Source organism: Colius striatus, chromosome 2 (assembly GCF_028858725.1).
Source record: "Colius striatus isolate bColStr4 chromosome 2, bColStr4.1.hap1, whole genome shotgun sequence".
Taxonomy (NCBI): Eukaryota; Metazoa; Chordata; class Aves; order Coliiformes; family Coliidae; genus Colius; species Colius striatus.
This window is the reverse complement of record NC_084760.1, coordinates 113,960,450-113,979,306: the sequence shown is the minus strand read 5'-3', so window position 1 is coordinate 113,979,306 and position 18,857 is coordinate 113,960,450. Positions and strand designations below refer to the sequence as shown.

At 42.2% G+C, this 18,857-nt stretch overlaps 2 protein-coding genes across 7 annotated transcripts in view; one reads left to right on the top strand and one right to left on the bottom strand.

Moving 5' to 3' along the window:
- The window catches only part of PLEK (pleckstrin), a 52,639-nt gene that overhangs the window by 12,789 nt on the left and 20,993 nt on the right, over window positions 1-18,857 (bottom strand). For 5 of the 6 annotated variants that reach the window (XM_061989211.1, XM_061989216.1, XM_061989215.1 and 2 more), the window contains 4 exons: window positions 7,305-7,461; window positions 5,278-5,412; window positions 3,863-4,085; window positions 1,036-1,204 (listed from right to left, as the gene is read on the bottom strand). In XM_061989211.1, coding sequence (XP_061845195.1) covers window positions 1,036-1,083 — 48 coding nt within the window. In that variant the 5' untranslated portion in view covers window positions 1,084-1,204; window positions 3,863-4,085; window positions 5,278-5,412; window positions 7,305-7,461. The remainder of the gene's footprint in view (window positions 1-1,035; window positions 1,205-3,862; window positions 4,086-5,277; window positions 5,413-7,304; window positions 7,462-18,857) is intronic. The other variant, XM_061989213.1, reaches the window with a different exon arrangement.
- CNRIP1 (cannabinoid receptor interacting protein 1) lies at window positions 8,756-14,952 on the top strand. The gene is made up of 3 exons (XM_010204425.2): window positions 8,756-8,942; window positions 9,618-9,762; window positions 14,372-14,952. The coding sequence occupies exons 1-3, from the start codon at window positions 8,764-8,766 to the stop codon at window positions 14,534-14,536; spliced, it is 489 nt and encodes a 162-aa protein (XP_010202727.1). The 5' UTR covers window positions 8,756-8,763; the 3' UTR covers window positions 14,537-14,952.

Genomic DNA, 18,857 nt, shown 5'->3' with positions numbered 1-18,857 from the left:
TTGCCACAGCACCCAGCAGCAATTTTAGTAGTAACTGCACAGAGAGACTCTTTGGGGACCCACCACCCACAGGAACATGAGACTGACACTGGCATATCTGTATTCATCTTTTCCTCAGCATACGCAGCTAGACACACAGTTTGGGATTGTCTCAGTGTTTAAGTTTCCAGCCACTTCCCTGTCATGAACGGATACAGATTGTGAGCCACTGGCTCTATATCAGGCCATCTGAAGTAGAGAGCTATAACCTGCACAGCACAAATTTGTCTCTCTCCTTCATCACGACAGCATCACTGCAGCTTTGTGATTATTTTATGAACTTACTTCCTTTTAGTGTCAGTAGAAACAAGATGAAGTGTCCTCAGTCCCAGATCAGAGATCCTTCCAGCTAGCTGTTCTAATGTGTGAAATTCTCATTTTGATAAGTAGAAACACCACAAGAGAGAGCTCCTCTCTTGCTCCAGAACTGACAGTGTTTAATTAGGCTGCCTTAAACCAGACTGATCTCATCAAGGCTTTAAATGAAAGTCAAGACCTTATCTTATGGGCTCTACCATATAAGACCCCAGAGCAGAGGCTGCTGTGGCACAGTGATTGCTTTCCCAAAGAAGGGAATTGCCCATGGCCCTACACACCGTCAAGGTAATCTGACCTCTTCAATCTCACTACGCTTCCTTGACATTAACTCAGTGATTAAGTGCAATCAAGTACACTATGGCACTTTGAAGCTGTTACCTGTTCTGCCCAATTTCTACTAAGGGCACTATTAAAAACACAAATCTTTTGATCCAAGGTACATCTGACGTGAGCAAAATGCTTTATGTAGTATCTGAAAAGACAAAACTCTAGCAAGTACCTCTATGATCACTAGTACCATGTTGTTCTACTGCTCAAGGAATTCTGTTCATCTGCCTTCTCATTTGGAAAAAAAACACCCTTATTTTAATAAATGAAACTGAAGTACACTTCTTTATATCTTTCTAAACTGTTTAGAGTCAGTTTTCTTCTCCACTCAGTCCAAAACTGCCTGCTTACCTTCTTAACCAGGTAGCCCTCCCGTATGCGCATGGGTTCTCGCTCCATGTCTCAGGCAGTCCTCCTCTCGGGTCTAACAGAGCTGGCAGTTAAGTTCCTCTGGCAGCAAATTCCGTGGGCTGGCGTTTTTACAGTACAGCTGTGTCACTTTCACAAGTTCCTCTGCCTGCTAATCACATGAAAACAAGCCCATTTCCTCTTACAGAGTGCGAGATAGGGAAACGCAGAAGCACATGTGTATTTATAGTTTGCCTCTGACAGAACAGGCAACACCCTGACAAAATGCTCAGCTGTATCAAATACAGCCAGCCTCCATGACAGAGTCCTGGGAAATTAAATAAGCATTTTAATGCTCAATCCCAAGAAAATAAGCCCACTCTGCAAATACATGAACTCCAGCTAAACAAGAAGTCAGATGGCGTGCTGTGTTGCTGCTTGATGCACGCCAAAACGATCTCACAGATCGGTTTCCAACCCAGCGGTTCAGTCACTGCATCACTTCATCCCATCTTTGAAGCCTGAGTGGCAGTGGGTGAGCCAGTGGTCTGGCATCAAGCTGGAGGACCTCACTCAGTTGATGACGTTGCGCCCTCTGCTGATAGAAAAAGTTTGTTTATCAGACATGATTGGAGTTTGGAGTTGGATGCTGAGGCCTCCCAAACAGGTTAGCTGGCAAACAGGCACAAATACCAGCGTGTTACATAAAGTACCACAGAATGTCACTTTGTATGAGCATCTTTTACTTGCTGCAAAGCTCATTTGGCTGTATTTGATAAAAGATAAGGTAAAACCATGATTTCCTGTACGTTGATACACATTAGTCACAATTTCTCTTCCCTATACAGAAGGAAGGGTGGTGGTATACAGCAGGCGATAAAGAGGCTGCTGCATCGCCAAGGGTAAAGTGTTCTCCCATGCACAAGACTCTCAATCACTTTTAGAGCTGAGCCCATTCAGATAAAGGCTAAGCAAAGGGTTACTCCACTTGTCACCTCTGCCACTTGTTCCAAAACAGGGACTTTTTCTGCAGACAGAAATTCCTGATCTCTATCTGGTTCTCTGTCTCAAGCCTTTACTCAGAAGTACACAGAAGCCTGACAAGGTCTGTGACAGAGGATCAGAAGGGTACTCACAGCCTTTCTCTGATGACTCTATGCTGATGTCTTTAGTGGTTCTCCCACAGATGAGACAACACTCCTTCCTTGGTTATCTGTATTAGTGCTTCACCATCCCAACTGCTGAATGTTTCTTCTCACTGTCTGAATTGAGACTTTCCTTTTCAGACCTTTCTCAACTAGATGGTGCTTAAACAATCCCTCTAGTCTCATCTTCAAGCAAAGCACCTGTACCATCAGTGTCAGGCCAGACACTTTGCAGTGCCTTCTACCCAAAGCATACCTTTATGCATTATTAGGTTGTTTGGGTTTTGTTTCTAGATCCTACAGAATCTCCATACATTGTTAATTTCCTCATGTAAATCATGCTATCATGAGGAGATCATTGTATTAACAGCCTTAGTTGTTGACCAAGCCAATCATCCATTAGGCAGTTTACATATCAAAGATTCAATATTTGTTTTCCAGTTCTCTGCCTGGCAAGTGTACTTGACACCAGTCAACAGATTCTAAGATTATTAGAAACTGCTAATAAAAGCTTCATGCTCTTTGGAAATTGAGCTAAATGTAAAAAGGAGCACTAAAAAGTGATCAAGAGGCTTTGTGTTACATCTACTGTAAAGAATCTGTCTGCAGTCCCATGACCTGGAATAAAGTGAAGAGTCCAGAGTTGAAATAATCTAACTGAATTTCAGTGTCACATTCCTGTGAAGCCTCCATTTCCCATAAACCTTAAAATGATGCTTGATGGATTCAGGAGCTTGTAGACTCCTCCTGTATAAAGCTTTAGGTTTGTTTGGGGACTTTTTAGCAATAATTCCTTTTGCTTTAAAAAGGTCAATTACTTCTTTCTCTTCCCTTTCATTCCAGTGATTCCATCTTTCAGAAAAGGTACAGTGGGTTTTCTCTTTTTTCTCTGATTGGATAACCCAAAAAATGTGAGTCATAAGACAAGAACAACTCAAAATAAATACCTTCTGCTGTATGGTTAGAAGCTAAACTATAGCATTGTGGAAAATTATAATGGTACAGTGTCTGGTTCAAGCATTAGAAGCCAAGAACTGGCTCGCAGTTCTTCTGACTCTACCTTGCTGCCCCCTCAGACATGAGGAAAGGAAATCGCTTTCCTAGCTGGAAGGGCTTATAGGGAAAAAAAGGACAAAAGAATCTGCCAGCATTTTTCTCCCTGCAGGCAGCCTTTCCACAGATTTTCCTGCTCACCTTCTCCTGCTGATTCAGTGCTCATGCTGAGTCAGGATGACGGGGCCCTGCATGATAAATTGACGATATGAAATGTCCAGATTCTCCTAGAATAAAACAGCTTCACCTCAATAAAACTTCTATATGACCTTATACTAAAAAGTGGTTCCATATGAACAACAGAGGATGCCAACTCCACAATTTCACAAAAGCTCAGTTTCTCATTCACACCTTGGTGGTGTGAAATGCAATTCCAGACACAGTTGCATCAAGTCGGTGGCTCCAGAATTTACCTTTAGATACTTAAGCATAAAATTACCTCCATCCAATATGAGCTGGAAGCAACTACTTTTATAACACTTCTTTTCACAATGTTTCTATTTCATCTTCAGAGCTCAGCTACTCCTTTTGCCCTTCTGCTTCAGGCATTGGGAACAATCTATTTCTTTTAACACTGCGGCTTGGTTTCATTTATCACACATCACCACAGGGGAATAAGCACTTCATCTTACCCCAGGCAAAAATGTGCTGATCAGCTAAATAAGTCACGTGAAGCAAAATGGTTGTTAACCACACAGTGGCCGTGGCAGGTGTGAGGGACAGCCTGGACTGCTGATCCATGTCTTCTTTGTGAAGTCATTCCTGAAGAGCAGTGTTCAGCAGTGTTCAGAGAGTAAGAGTTGTATTTCTTCCCATTCTCCACAGAGAGGAGAACTTAGCCTCTTCTCCCCATTTCTGTCCAAAGTAGGTAAAGACACATGATGCTGGATTAGCAACATTTGTCACAATAGCACAATCTACAAGAGATAAATATCTTAGCTCAGTATACTGGTGAGTGACGTGTTCTTGTATGGGAGATCTTGCTGTATTTCCTCTGAAAACTCTGCAGTTTTTCTAATGCTTTAGGATCCATTCCTGGAAGCGTTAAAAAAAAAACCAAACCACAAGAGTGATCAACCACATTTATCTGAGCAAGAGATCTAGCTGAGAGACTGATGGGCATTTATACCAAAAGTTGGAACCAAATCTTTGCAAATAAACGTGTCAGCTGCAAGGAAGAGAGGCAGTTTCTCAGCTTGTTACATCAGATGCAGTCTCTACTAGCCCTTGCATAGCTGTTCTTCAGACATGTCTGCTGCATTGTAAATGGAGCAGCACTCAATCTGTAACACAGCATGTGAGCATGCATCTCTCCAGCAAATCAAAATGCATTTCCAGAGAAGATTAAATCAAATGCTGTATACTCAAAATTATAGTCTACGTGGGAAAAATAATATACACAAGTGTTTTGCAAAGCTGACAAAGACTCAGTCCATCTTATAGCTCAGTAAAACCCTTTCTCACTTCTGTGCAGAGGCAGAGGTCTCAAAAAAAACCCCCATGCTAAACTGAGAGCTGGTAGATGCAAGTTTCAGCACTATTCACTCCATACAGAATCACACATACGGCTATTTTTAGCAAATGAGAGTCTGTGGTTTTGCATCCACTTCTCAAAAAGAAACCCCAAACCAGAGCATTTCCAAATTTAACACTGTGTTAAGAAAGGAATTAAAGAGGGACAAGCATGAAAAGACTACCACAGGTATTGTCCATGTCGTCTTGGAATCTAAATGCTCTGAGTTGGATGTCATAAATGAACTGTCTTGTTCTGATCTCAAGGCACATTTTGTATATTAAGTTATTGTGAAGGATCTGCAGCAGGATGAGTGCATTTAACTCTAAGTGGGAAGATCTGCATAAACAGTAACACTGAAAAGCTTATGCAACATACTATCATGCATAGAGACCCCACACTGAGGGGTTGCAGGCAAGAGATGAAATGGATTTCTCCGGGACATCTTCTAGACAGACTGAACCAGCACAAAGCACAGGTCATGGCTTATCTGCATATTGGTTCTAACTTCTCATTAGATGCATCCAATCTCACCTGGGACACTTCTCTCTTCTACAGTAGTTTCCCGTCAGTGATAGATGCAGGTAATGCAGCCACAGGAGGGAAGGATCAGGCAAAGAAGAGAGGTTTTGGAGAATGAAGGTACAATCTGAGAACAGTTTCCTAAACCTGTGACCACAAAAAAAAAAAAAAAAGACAAGACAACAGCTGAGCATGCTGGCTGCAGCTCACTTGAGGATGCTCACACTCCCTTCAGAAGCACTACTGCGTTCTCCAGGGCACAAGGGAGTGCTGCAAAGTTTCCAAGGCACCTTGCTGACTCCAGACAACAGGCTGAGAAGCCTCAGGTGCCAGGAGAACAAAAAGTAGATTTAAAGGACTAGGAAAAAACCCAACCAAACAAACCAACCAAAAAATGCAGTCTTGCACTTTACAAAGACATTAAAAATTCCCACCCCCTTCAAATGTAGGTACAGAGAATGGACACAAATTTATCTCTTTGTTCCTAGAAGTAAATTACTGCTGTATCTTAGGGTGGATCTTGGGACTTGTCCTAAGTCACTAGACATGATTTATTTAGCTTTGAATCTTGTAAAAGTCAGCATATTTGCTCTGCGCTCCTGGAAAAACCACACCGTCTCCTTCCTGTGGGTATTTTGCTTCCTACAGAATATCAAGCAATTAATATCAGGTTAATATCACAGCAGAATAGGGACTGAGAACCACAGAAAATCCCCATGGGGACTGCAAGGGCATGGGTTTCTCTAGCCAGAGCCCTCCCACTATTGTCAGTGAAGGAGCAGCCCACAGCATCAGGCACCTCCATGGGGATGGGCCAAGGTCAAATCAGGTAGTTAGCCTGCAGGTCAAGATCAACAGCCTTCATGGCTGGATAGGTCCGTGGCAGAGCTAGAGACCAGCACTACTAAGTTTAGGTAAGAAAGGGAGAGAAGGGTCAGGGATGAGTTGAAATAGGGTACATGGGCAGAAGTGTGGATGGAGGCCCCAGGTGAGGCTGATCAGGGACAATAATGTGGGCAGCAACTAACCTCCCAGAAAGACTTCGAAAAGGCAACTCTTCCTTTTGACCTACACTGATAAAGAGTATCTGCCAGGATCAGATAAGTAAATGCACTATGAGAAGTTATTGGACTGATAAAAAGGAAGACAATGACTATATTTAAAATTCCTTCCTCATAAATGTTCTACTTTCACCATGTTTCACTTTTACATGGTAAAACAATTATTCAGCCTATGTATATACATATTCCATAATATGATGCCTTCTTAGTTCTCCCTCATGTTTGTCACTTTTTTGCCATATAGGTCTGGATCAGTCTGAGCTGTGTCCAGAGAAAGATGATCATTCAGGCAGAAACAATAAGGGGAAAAAACCCTCATTATAGATCTGACCTCTCATGTACTTGGGAAACTAATTGCAATCAATGTCTTCAGCTACACACAATTTACTACAACATGATATGTCTGGCCCATGAGGCAAGTAAAAGTGATCCCTGGCAATGGCTATTACTCTTCACACACCACCTTAAGTGACACTATCAGATTCCCCCCATCTAAGGCCTCTGTGATTTCCTACTGAATTACGTTTAAACTTACAAAAATGAGAATTGCTGCAAGCAAAACTTTCAACAAGCCACAAAGAACAGCAGTTTCAAGACAATATTACAAGAGAATTCTCTTTTTTTGTTGTTATGAGCAAAAATGATTGGAAGAAATGCACTCGTGGTCTTCTTTTGAGAAGTCATATTGTTATATGTGTCTACATATAGCAGCTGCTTCCTTGTCTGAAAACCTGTGTTTACCACTTCATTGTCTGATAACTTCCACAGTATTTTCAAAATCATTCACTGTCAACCTCAACAACGGTCTGAGAGGTTTATTTTACCTAACTTTTGGTGGACTGCTTTTGAGGGCTTTCAAAATCAGCAAAGATCTTTGCAACAAATCGATGGAGTTGAGTCTATGATTTGTGATCAAATGTTGTCTCCCACTGTGGGATGAATTGCTTACTTACTGAATTAGTGAACTGAATTACTTACTACTTGATTAGATGCAACTACCCTTTGATTAGGTGCCCTTTGACAATAGAAGAGTTGTAGGTGACTCATCAAGTCATATTCTTCTGATACAATAATGTTGATAACGGTGCTTTGTGGAAACTTGTCTGGCTGGAGACATCACAAAGCCTCTTCTTAGCTAGATCAAAGCAAATACAGGAGGATTATTTTTCTTTCCCAGAGATTAAGTTTTCAGCAGAATGTAATGTTTTTCTTAATGTTCACAACAAAATTAATTCAAGCATTAACTTGCACGCACAAAGAAATGCACATGGAACATGCTGTATCTTCCACTTGGCTTAGCAATACTGCATTTTTCAGCCATATGTACATTCCAGCTTTACAAAAACAAAGAAAAAGTCAGGTTCAGTGCAACATTTCACTGTGAAATTCTCCTAACAAAACCATTAATCTCTACCATAATGGCCAATCAAACCAAGTCCTGTGTAGCATCAGAATGCTACAGTTTTAACAACAAACATGAACAAGTGCAAAAGAATGGAAAGGATGCACAAACCTGCCTCTGAGTTAAAAGCACTCTGTGACAGGAATGAGACTTGCACACAGCTGAATTATGGTACAACTTCCAGTTTCAAAGATCTTTCTCCTTAAAAAAATAATAGCAGCCATTTGATCCGATACTGCAATTATAGTTGTATGTTTGAGGTTTTTTTTCCTATTGAAATGAGGCTGTGACAAGGTGTTTAAAAAAATAAATCCCAGCAGAAAATCTGAACTAAATATTGATGACTTCAGGGTGCAAGAAACTGACCATCTGTCTAGGCACGGTATCTTACAAAAACCTTTTGCCTACAAGGAGAAAGAAGAGCTACAAAACCACGTCTTTGCGCTTCACCCTCTTCTCCCTCCCAGCCGGATCTGGCCCCTGCGTGCCGCTACGCAGCTGCTTCAGCCCAACCCAGCCGCCTCGATCAGGCGACAGTGAGGAACCCCGCGGGGTGATTTGAGGGGTCCCCCCCGTGCGCTGCCCGCCGGCGGAGGAGCCCCAAGGGGCGCTGCCGCCCCGCGCCGCTGTCCGCGCCCGTGGTGCTGAACGGCGGCGGCGCCTGGCCGGGCCGGCCCAGTGCTCCCTCCGGGATGAAGCCGGCGGGATTAAGGCTGCACTAATCGGGGCCGGATTAACTGCTTGGAAACCGCCTGCAATCCGAGCAGCTGCAGATGTCCCCCAATCCGGCAGATGGGGCGGGGGCATCCAGCTCCCAGATGCTGCGCCGCAATTAAGGGGAGGGAAAAACCCAAATATATCATCCGCTGCTTTTGGGAAGGGCTGGGCGTGTTGGGACACGGCAGCCCCTCCTCTTCCTCCTCCCTCCTCCTCTTCCTCTCTCTCGCAGCCTCGCTCTCCCCTCCCTGCCTGCAGCCTTCTACGGAGGGGGCGAGACGAGCGCAGAGCCCGTAGCCCTCACTGCGGCGACAAGCGATGGACGACATCCCCGGTCTCGTAAAAATCAGCGTCTCCCTCAAAATCCAGCCTAACGACGGAGCCGTGTATTTCAAGGTGGATGGGCAGCGCTTCGGCCAGAACCGCACCATCAAGCTGCTAACTGGGGCCAAGTACAAGATCGAGGTGGCCGTCCGGCCCGGCACCGTCCAGGCCACGTAAGTACAGCCTCCCTGCTCGGCGCGGCCGCCCGGCCCTTCCTTTCAGCCCTGCTTTATTTTTAGAGGTTTAATATTTTTTCCTGGCAGGCTGACAGCACAGGGTTTCCGTGATTTCTTCCCTCCCCGCCCTTTTTTGCTTTGGTGCTCTAGTATCTAGGTCCCTAGCCAGCTGTTCCCCCTGCTTCGCCTGGCTGGCTTGGGAGAGAGGCCGCGTTTGGGAGCCACTTCCTTCCCTTCTCCCTCCCCATCTTCTCCCGCAGCTCTGACAAACTCAGCTCTTTTTCTCCTTCCTCCATGGTTTGCCCTAGAAGCAGAGGGAAGAGGCTGCTCTACCCTGTATGTCAGGAATGTCCCCTGCAGCATGGCAAAGCAGAGACTGGGTCCAAGAAGGATTCAGAGAGGGAGCTGGATCTGGAAAAGATTCAGCTGACCCATACCCAGCTACAGACAAGAACACCCCCATCCCACCCCTTTTCTTTTGACACCTTTCTGGTTACTACCAAGCCCTGACATTTTTCAGGAGCCCCAGTGAGTCAGCAGCATCTGCACAACTGCTAAAATCCCTGAAGCATCCCCCCAGCACAGAGGCTGCCAGGCTGCAAACCCACATGCTGTCTCCAAGCTGCCAGGGAAGGTGGCATGCTGCAAGGCTGAATCCCCATCTCTCTGCAGAACAATGGGCATCGGAGGTGTCAATGTCCCACTGGAAGAGAAATCAAGGGATGCACAGGTGGCCTCTTACACAGGGATCTACGACACAGAAGGGGTGCCTCATACCAAGAGCGGTGAGAGACAGCCCATCCAGGTCAACATGCAGGTATGTGACTCTCCAAGTACAGCATAGGAAGATGGGGGTTGACTCCCAGAGAGAGGTGTGAAGGAGAAATAGTCCAGAGCAAAGTGCAACCACAACTGCTGCCCTTTGCTTTGCCTCAGTAAGACTACTGGTCAGAGCGTAGCTGGAAAATACAGGCCTTGCTTCCCAAGGGGAAGCCAAGAGAGCAACAAGGGCCAGAAAGTAGTAGAGGGATTTCTAGAAATCTACAAAGCCCTTTGGGATGCTGCAGCAGAAAAACATGAGCTGAAGCTCTTTCCTCCTCTGCAGGACATATTACAGACTTCAGACAACTCCCTCCAAGGTCCCCATCTCCAAATCCAATCCCCCTTTTGCCTGCCAGCACTGTCAGGCTTATTGGAGCGCAGTGCATGCTCGAAGGCTAAGAGGTGACTACTTTCCCCTTCCACGTGGCATGTACAGGATGCGCAAGGGCCTGCCAGAAGCTGAAAGTACTCCTGAGAACACCCACCACCACACGCTGTCTTCTCCCTTTCTTTCACCATATGCTTCCATTACCACTCCATCTCTGCATCCACAAACCTAAGTTCTCACTCACAAGTGGCTCCTCACTCCCAACCTTAGAGAGAAGCTCCAAGGGCCATAATTGGTATATGCCACAGCCCTAAAGCGAGATGGCAAAAGCTCCAGCCCATAAGGCAGTAGAGCTAACAGAAGACAGGAAGAGCAGCAGTATTTTAGAAATGGGGCAGTCAGGGTGCAAGAAGATTTGTTTTGTTCTGTCTTTGCTTTGGTTGTTTGGATTTCTTTTCCCCTCTCCTCACTGCAGTTGTGACAGATTCCTGCTGTTTATTCTAGACCTCCCACAGCAAAAAGGGGAAACCAGGCAGTAAGCCATCTTCATCTGAAGCTCTGGAGGGTCTGTTCCAACTTGCACAAGTTTAGGACCTTGCCAAGACCTCCAGACTTTAGCTTTTTCCTCACATTTGCTCACTGCATGCAAGATCTTCATCTTCATCCTCACTATTTTTTCTGGAATAATCATTTAATGTGGCAATCCCCCTCTGAATAGGAACTGTAACATCTCCACTTGGTGTTTCTAATAATTACAGCATGCCTACCTTAATTTTGAAGACTCACATCCCATTTACAGTTACCACTTCATAGTCTTAGGTTAATAAGACTACTCTGAAGTATTTGTCCATATTAATCACTCTCCCCTATAGTGACCTTTTAAAGACTTAGTAAAAACAAACACACAGTGTGACTTCTTAACCAGAAGAACAGGGCTGCTGGATGACACTGTTAAGGACCTTATGAAAGGTAACAATGCTCATCACAGGAGGTGAAAGGGTAGCGCTCCCAAATCCCACCTGCTTTCACTAAGGCATCCCTATTTTGATAGCCACTTTCACCCTTCAGTGAAAGAAGCCTGAGCTCTCAAAATCTGGAAGTTTTACTTTTCTTATAGAGAAAAGCAATTCATACCATAAATGAAATAATTCTCAGAAATGCAGAAGGGTCTGATACAAGCTCTGAGATGGCTTGTGGCAGCAACAGAATAAGTAGCCACAATATTTGTACAAACAGTTGCTTTTACAAATCAAATCCTGGGATATTAACCACAAAGATAATAGAATTCTCAAGCATTAAGCAAGGCCTCAGCCCCTTTTAGGATTTGATCTTGATAGATAGCTGCTTCAGTACAGACTTAGATGTCCACAACTGATACTTTTAAGTATTACATATAGGCAACTCAATAGGGATTTACACATTTAACTCAAATGATATCATTTAGCTCCTTAGAAAGACAGAACCACAACAGATTTAGGGAACCAACCTCAGAGACCTCAGTCTGAAAACTGCTTTTAACACCTACTTCCTGAATGTTCAAAAGTGGGCTTACTGCATACAGCTTAAAATTTTCCCATTTCCTTCAACTAGGAGGAACTTCTGCCTCCACTTCCTTTTCTAGAACAGGCAGGATTTTGATGCATCCTAGGAAGATATAGACATGACTTTAAGGCATAAAATCTGATCTCACATTAGAAACTGATTGTGAAGATAGTTCTGTAGTTAAAAACCAGTCTGATATTGCCAATGTGATGCACGAAAGACAGAAGGTCCATAAAAATGTCTTTCCTGTTTTAGAACTTGAAACAAATAGTTCTTTGTACTCCTACTTTAACTGGCTCATAGACATCTGACCTATTACAGGCAGAGTTTATACATGTAAAACAACCATGTTTTTGAAATCCAGAATCTAAGGATGCATTTCTGTTAACTGAATGTTCAGTTATGGTCACTATCCAGAAACTGCTAAACTGTCTAGCAAATGGTGTAAACTAAGATAGAAACCTCTCTTTGAGTCATTTTATTCTTGGTCAGACTAAACTAAGATGGGTCAGACTAAACTAAGATGGAATAAAACAGCTAGATCTCTATTCCCAGTAATCAATAGCCATCAAATCGTCCCTAGCAGGCAAATTCAGAGGGAATGATTGAATAACTATTCATGCCTAGTGTACTGAATGACAGAAGAGCAAACACGGAAATAGGCATCTAAGCCTGTCCTACAAAGAGTAGGGCCACCTCCTCTCCCTGAAGAAGCCTGTATATATGCCCAGCAGAAGAGACAGGATTCAGATGCAGGAGTCACAGTAATTCAGAGGAGCTCTGAGGATGCAAAATGCTCATTATACCAGATTGCTGCTGCATCTGCCAAGTACTGGTCTGAGGAGGAAGCACATGGTAGTAGAAAAGTTCTGCAATTAACTCTTTCCTTCTCCTGGAAATTCACCCAAGTCAAACTACTCAGGGCAGCTCAGAAAACTGGGTCATTGGAAGAAGACAGAATTTGTTTTCTTCCCCTATCTTGCTGAAATTCTGATCCTCCATAGATAATGAAGTTAAATACCACTCTTGTCTTGTATCACCTTATTGTAGCATAGGAACATGCCATATGCTTAACCTTTACTATTTGGCATTGAGAGTGTTATCAGGATTACTATAAAAGATAAATAGAAAAGAAGATCCTTAATTAAGCTTTTATTTGCTGGGAGAGATGAAATAGCTCATACATCTGATTCTCTCTCTGCCAAAATAAGTCGCAGAAATATTTCAGCTACTCCTTTAAGGTAACACTTGAAACTGGAGCCAAATAAAAACCTTCCATTAACAGCACACAGCAATTCTTGCTGTTGTCAAGGCTAAATTTAATTTACCACAGTGGGCTGGAGAAAGGTTTAAACCTTCTTCTATTACTGTGTAATGTCCCTTATGCAGCAGCAGCAGCTTACAAACTGCACCTTTAAAAAAACCTGCAAGCCAAACCATAACCTTCTGCAAATGCTGAGGAGAGAAAGCTCTGCTTGCAGTTCTATATGAGTTCACTGTATACAGGGGCTTTCATAGTGACTTTGCAAGTGTGACTGTAATAGGCAGATGATCAAAGGCCAGCTCCCAGGCACATGATGGAAATGGAAAACAGTCAAGTGAAGAAACTGTCATTCAAATGAGCGATGGAAATATTTCAACGGAAAAAATGCTGAAGAACAGTGTCATTCAGCACTGCTGAACTGACTCTCTAGTATCTTCTAATAGCATAACACAATCAGCAAGTCATCCTACTAGGACCAACAGCAATACAGATAGGCTTCACATTCACACTACCAAGTCTCTGCAAGGTCTCAGGGCACAGGAACTCCATTTTAAATCGTAATTTATTCTTGAAAGCCTTACTCATAAGGTTTTTCTGATGTTGTAAAGGCATCCAGCAGAAACTTAAAACAGAAGGAAAAAAATTGTTTTACAGAACTTAGTCATAGTCTCATTCACTGCAAAGTTGCAAGCATAGATAACTTACAGTCCATGTCTCGCTACTCTTTTACTGTATTAGCCACTTAGCTGCTAATCACACAAGTTATCTTTCCTGGCTTCCGTTACTCAGATTATCTGAGTTTGAAAATCTGCATGACATACAGCCAGCAATTACAGAACTGCACAAAGAAGTTATTTTTCTTAAGCTTCACATAAAACGCAGAACAGAATCTCTGGGGAGTAAGTAGTCTAATTGCAGTGTATCTCAGTCAAGACACTGCAAACAGAAGGCTATGAAATAGAAGAATGTTGAAGATCTCAGGTTGAGCAAAGGAATGAATCTTCCCAGTCCTAACTGCAGCCTCTAGGTATGGTATAAAGGTGAAGTGACAGCCTATATCACTACAGATCACTCTGACATGATTTATGGCATATAAAAGCCACTTAAGAGACCATCAGACTAACTACTGCCATGTCATCTCAAGAATTATAGCTTTGATTAATGCTGTTAGTAACATTTATCCATACAGGAACTTCAATATTTTTAGTCCCTTGCCTTTCCCAGATAAGTACAAGATGACAGTATGTGGAGAATCTGATCCTTCACATTTTCTGTATGTCTAAGCAAAAAAGACTTTATGACTGCTAAAGCAGGCTTTATAGATCTCTGAGTTATTGTTTTTGATTAACAGCAACTCTTCTATCAGCTGGTTTGCATTCCACAGTTTCATAACACTGTGGTTTCTCATTAGGAGAGAGACACCAACAAAATCATCAACTCACTAACCCCAATATTCCCTCTTCCTTGCAGTTTAATGACATTGGTGTTTTTGAAACCGTCTGGCAAGTCAAATTCTACAACTACCACAAACGGGATCATTGCCAATGGGGAAACAGTTTTGGCAGTATTGAGTATGAATGCAAACCAAATGAAACACGCAGTCTTATGTGGATCAATAAAGAGACCTTCCACTGAAGAAACATGAAAGCAATACTGCTGGACAATCTCCCTAAAGAAAAATCTAACTTTTTAAACCAGCAAGAAGCCTTAACAAAGGCATACTGTAACATTGCTTTGCTCCATAATGTTCCAACAACTACAGTGTATATACAGGTGGTGCCGCTGAAATATTTGCCTATTACTGTATTTTAAGTTTACCATGGCATCTGCCATTCTTTATCTGTTACCCTGATAATACTGAAAAGTTTAAAGTAAAGAATATTTGATAGCTAGGTAGAAAGTCACACCATCATACTACTGTCATAAGTATTTGGATTATTACCACTAAATATTTCCACTAGATGTAAAAAATTTTGAAGTGTTTTGCTTCATTGCTTAGAATTTGGATACAGCATCACACAGTGATTTCTGTGTTCATATTTGTGTTTGCTCCTAAGTCAGTGTACTCCAAGTATTTAGTCTTATGTGTCATCCCAGTGGACTGCAAAAACTGAAAGTTATGGATGTTGGCAGGTTTAGCTAAATGGCAGCTACTGTGCTGTTGATACGCTTTCGTACCCAGGGAATTTGGAAACCCATTCTCCTTTTTGTTGAAGTGCTGCAAGATATTCTGCGAAGTTTGCTAATTTACCAAATCTCCCAGAATAGGATTATTTGTTGTTAAATTCCCCAGTCTCTGAAATAGCTTTAAGAAATGGTATAAAACGTGCTACCCTGAATGAAGGAAAAGCAATAAATCAGTTGTGGTATCCTTTAACAACATAGCTGATACTTGTGTTAAGATCATACAGTATTCTTGAAAGATATAGGAGGCATACTTAATTTACCTCTTCGAACAAGAGTTCTGATAGTAAGCTCCATTTTTGCTTTAATGACACATTGCTCAAATCAGTGAAATCCTAAAAATTAACTTTTCGAAGCCTGGCCATTGCACTGTATCAAAATCAACATGATCTCTGACCAACACTCATCAGTGTGTGTGTGTATACACACATTGCACTCTTTCAAATAAAGATAAGCATGTAAGCATTTGCATGGTTATGACTAAAGGTGCTACATAAACACTAGATCAGTGTTTAATACACAGACAAAAACTTAATTTTTCTTGCAGTAAATAAAGCAGGGAAACTACACTGTCCCATCCCCACTTGGGCTGAAGTAAGCTGTCAGTTCTTGTGTATCTGTTATTCCCTTTGTGAATAATTTGTAAATTGTGTATGTAAATGGTAACCATGACTTTTGATCTTTGTAATAAAGGACTTAAACACTTTCTTCTCCTATATGACCATCTAAATGCATTGAAAACATTGTATCAAAAGTGGTGGTGGTTTTAGAAGTCGGACAGCAGGGGGTACTGGGGCAGAGCTTTCAGAAAATCCAATCCAAAGAACATCATGTTCTTTACCAGAAACTACCATTTGTAGGAGATGCAGATCCAACCTGCTAGACTGCAGACAGTCCATGAGATAGCACTCAATTGATCTTATTGATAAAATTCAACCACAGTTTATTGCACTAACATAGTGTGGAAAGTAGAGATATAAGACAGCAATGAAGTGCTAAAGAATATTTTTCCATTGAATCCATTAATCAAAAAGCTTGACTGTTTGCAGATTTCTATAGACAAAAGCACCTGACAGCAGCACTGATGTAACACACCACTAGAAGAGCAAAGTAGGCAGCCCCATCTCTACTCAGAGGCAGTATTACACAAGCAAACACACTGTAACACACCAAATCTTTAATATAGATGAAAAAGTTACTCTGAAAGTAGCAGTTAGCTGAGTAAAAGGACTCAAGAGCAATTTATTAGTCACGATTATTACAGTTGCTATCCTGCATGTGGCTTGCATTAGATCACTAGTTTGCCTAAGACTTTGTGTTTTTAGTGCAGCTACTATAGGCTTTGGGATCTCCTACCTTTTGACTATATTTGGAAAAGAAATAATACTGCTGAAGTCTCTGTGGTCTAACTAACACAAGTTAGGGAGGTTTCACCGGCTTGAGCTGAGGCTCTGTTGATTGTTCTGCAGATGCTGAGTGGTCCCTAGTAACTCCAAACCAGCAGAGTATCAGGAAACCTCACTTATTACACTATTCCTATAAAAGATGTAAATGAAACTTCTGTACAATGAAGCTGTAAGTTCTGTAATACAAGGCTTTTAAGTGCTATGTAAAGTTGTGAAGCATGTGCTGTGTTGAACAGTTCCATTTTTCTAGTCTCCATGTAAAGCTTTGATTCAATAAGGATGTGGCACATTGTAAATGCTAACCTCTTTTTGAGGTGTGCAACAAGTGTTGTGGCTTCAAAGCATTGAGCACTGCCTTAATAGCTATGCTAACCCAGAAACACAAAGCAGTAGTACAATGAGCCTTACAACATCTGTGTTTTCTCTCAGTTCTACAAAGCTCACAAGCAATGACTGGAAAATACCCTTAGTGCAGCTAATCCAGGTCTTTGTCCAGGACAGACAGGCACTCCTGCTCAAGGGCCTTCCCTACTGCACACTTGGCAGCTTTTGCCAGTATTCCTTGGACTGCTTCCTTTTCTTCTCTCCCTGTGAGCCCTGGCCTTGGGAAGACAAGGCTGCATCAATTCAGGATGAGACAAACCAGTCTTCTCTACATTGTCTTCTCTGTCTCTACCTTTAAATTGTTGATCATTTCTCTTATTAGTTGACAAAGGTTAGAGTTCTGTGCACTCAAACAACTATCCCATGCCTGAACTTACACATTACCTGTAACCTTCTCTGCCTCTTCCTGCAGAAGAAATTCACAGAGATTCCTATGGCATCTCACCTGTATAACCAACTACCAAAAAAGTAAAGAAGTTGGACCACAGAAAGCACTGCAGATGGTCAATAGTAGAAGTCCTGAAGCCATTACAGTGCTGCAGACAACCACTTAGATAGTTTCATGGTCCTCTACCACTCACTGAATTTTTTTGTATAATAAGATATATGCAAGTGAAGAACCATAAGCTTTTGTGAGTTCTCCCATTGCAATCATTAGAATTCCTCACCTGTGGTGAGTTGTGCTGCTCAGGTATGAGCACATAGATACAAACTGATCTCCATCAGAGACAAGGCTTAAGAGCAACGACAGCTTTTCCATCAACATTGATACCAAAAATCTTAAATGAAGGAGATAATCCATAACAGCACATCTGCACTGACCAAGTGTAAAGCTTTGATATTCTGGTTTCCTTCATTTGAACAAACTTGAGTTTCATTGCTGCTGCATACAAGTGCTTCCTGTGCTCCCTGTAATTATCTTTGTTTCTCTCCACCAGACAACAGACATTCCTACTCCTTTTATCTTAAATAACAAGGAATAGCCTGGTAGCCCATCCAGTTACTTCTGCAGGCTTTAAAATTCTGAAAGAAACAACAATAAACTATCAGTCGATGATGGTGAAGGCAAGAACCATATGACTGTGTTGGAGGCAAGATGGACCCTCTGGCTTCCACATAGTTAGCTCCAGGATTGAGATATGATCCAAATAGTACAGGAAAGGGAGATTATTAGCTACCTGTCAGTCCTACTATAGTTTTTATTCTTGGAGAACCATGACTAGGACGGGTAAGTGCACTTATTTTCATGCACTCCACTCAAATCCACCAGTGATCATGTCTAATGTGAGACACAGCTCTGTCATGATATCTGAAGGGAAAGAAATGGAGGGGCATGAACTTGGGAGTCACATACTATAGCAACAGTGAGAGAAACAGGAGAATCTCAAAGTGTACTCAAAAATACTGAGCTTTTGACCCACAAGCAGTGGGGGAAACAAAAATCAGGAGTCTTCATATGACAACATAACAATAGTAGAAAACCCACAAAAAGTTCTTTTGGTAGTCTCAGTCACCTCTAATATTCCTTCCAAGTTCTGCTAGAAAGACTGCTCCTAACCTCCTAAAGACTTTCCAGGGATTTTACTGGTAAGTAGTTTTAAGCTTCTGGCTCACTAAACTCAGTGTTAGTAACATTCCACAGATTTCATATGATTTCAAAACTTTTCAGACCTCACTAAAGCATTTTCCAGGCAGTCAATGGTTGCTAGTGAAAACTATATAGCTTACCTACCATCCCCTATGCCCCATCCTATCTCATCTTTCATCCATTATGAAGAGACAGAAAAGGCCTTCTCTTCTCTTCTCTTCTCTTCTCTTCTCTTCTCTTCTCTTCTCTTCTCTTCTCTTCTCTTCTCTTCTCTTCTCTTCTCTTCTCTTCTCTTCTCTTCTCTTCTCTTCTCTTCTCTTCTCTTCTCTTCTCTTCTCTTCTCTCACCATTTGCTCAATCTATTACTCATTTGCCTTGAAGGCTCTGCAGCAAG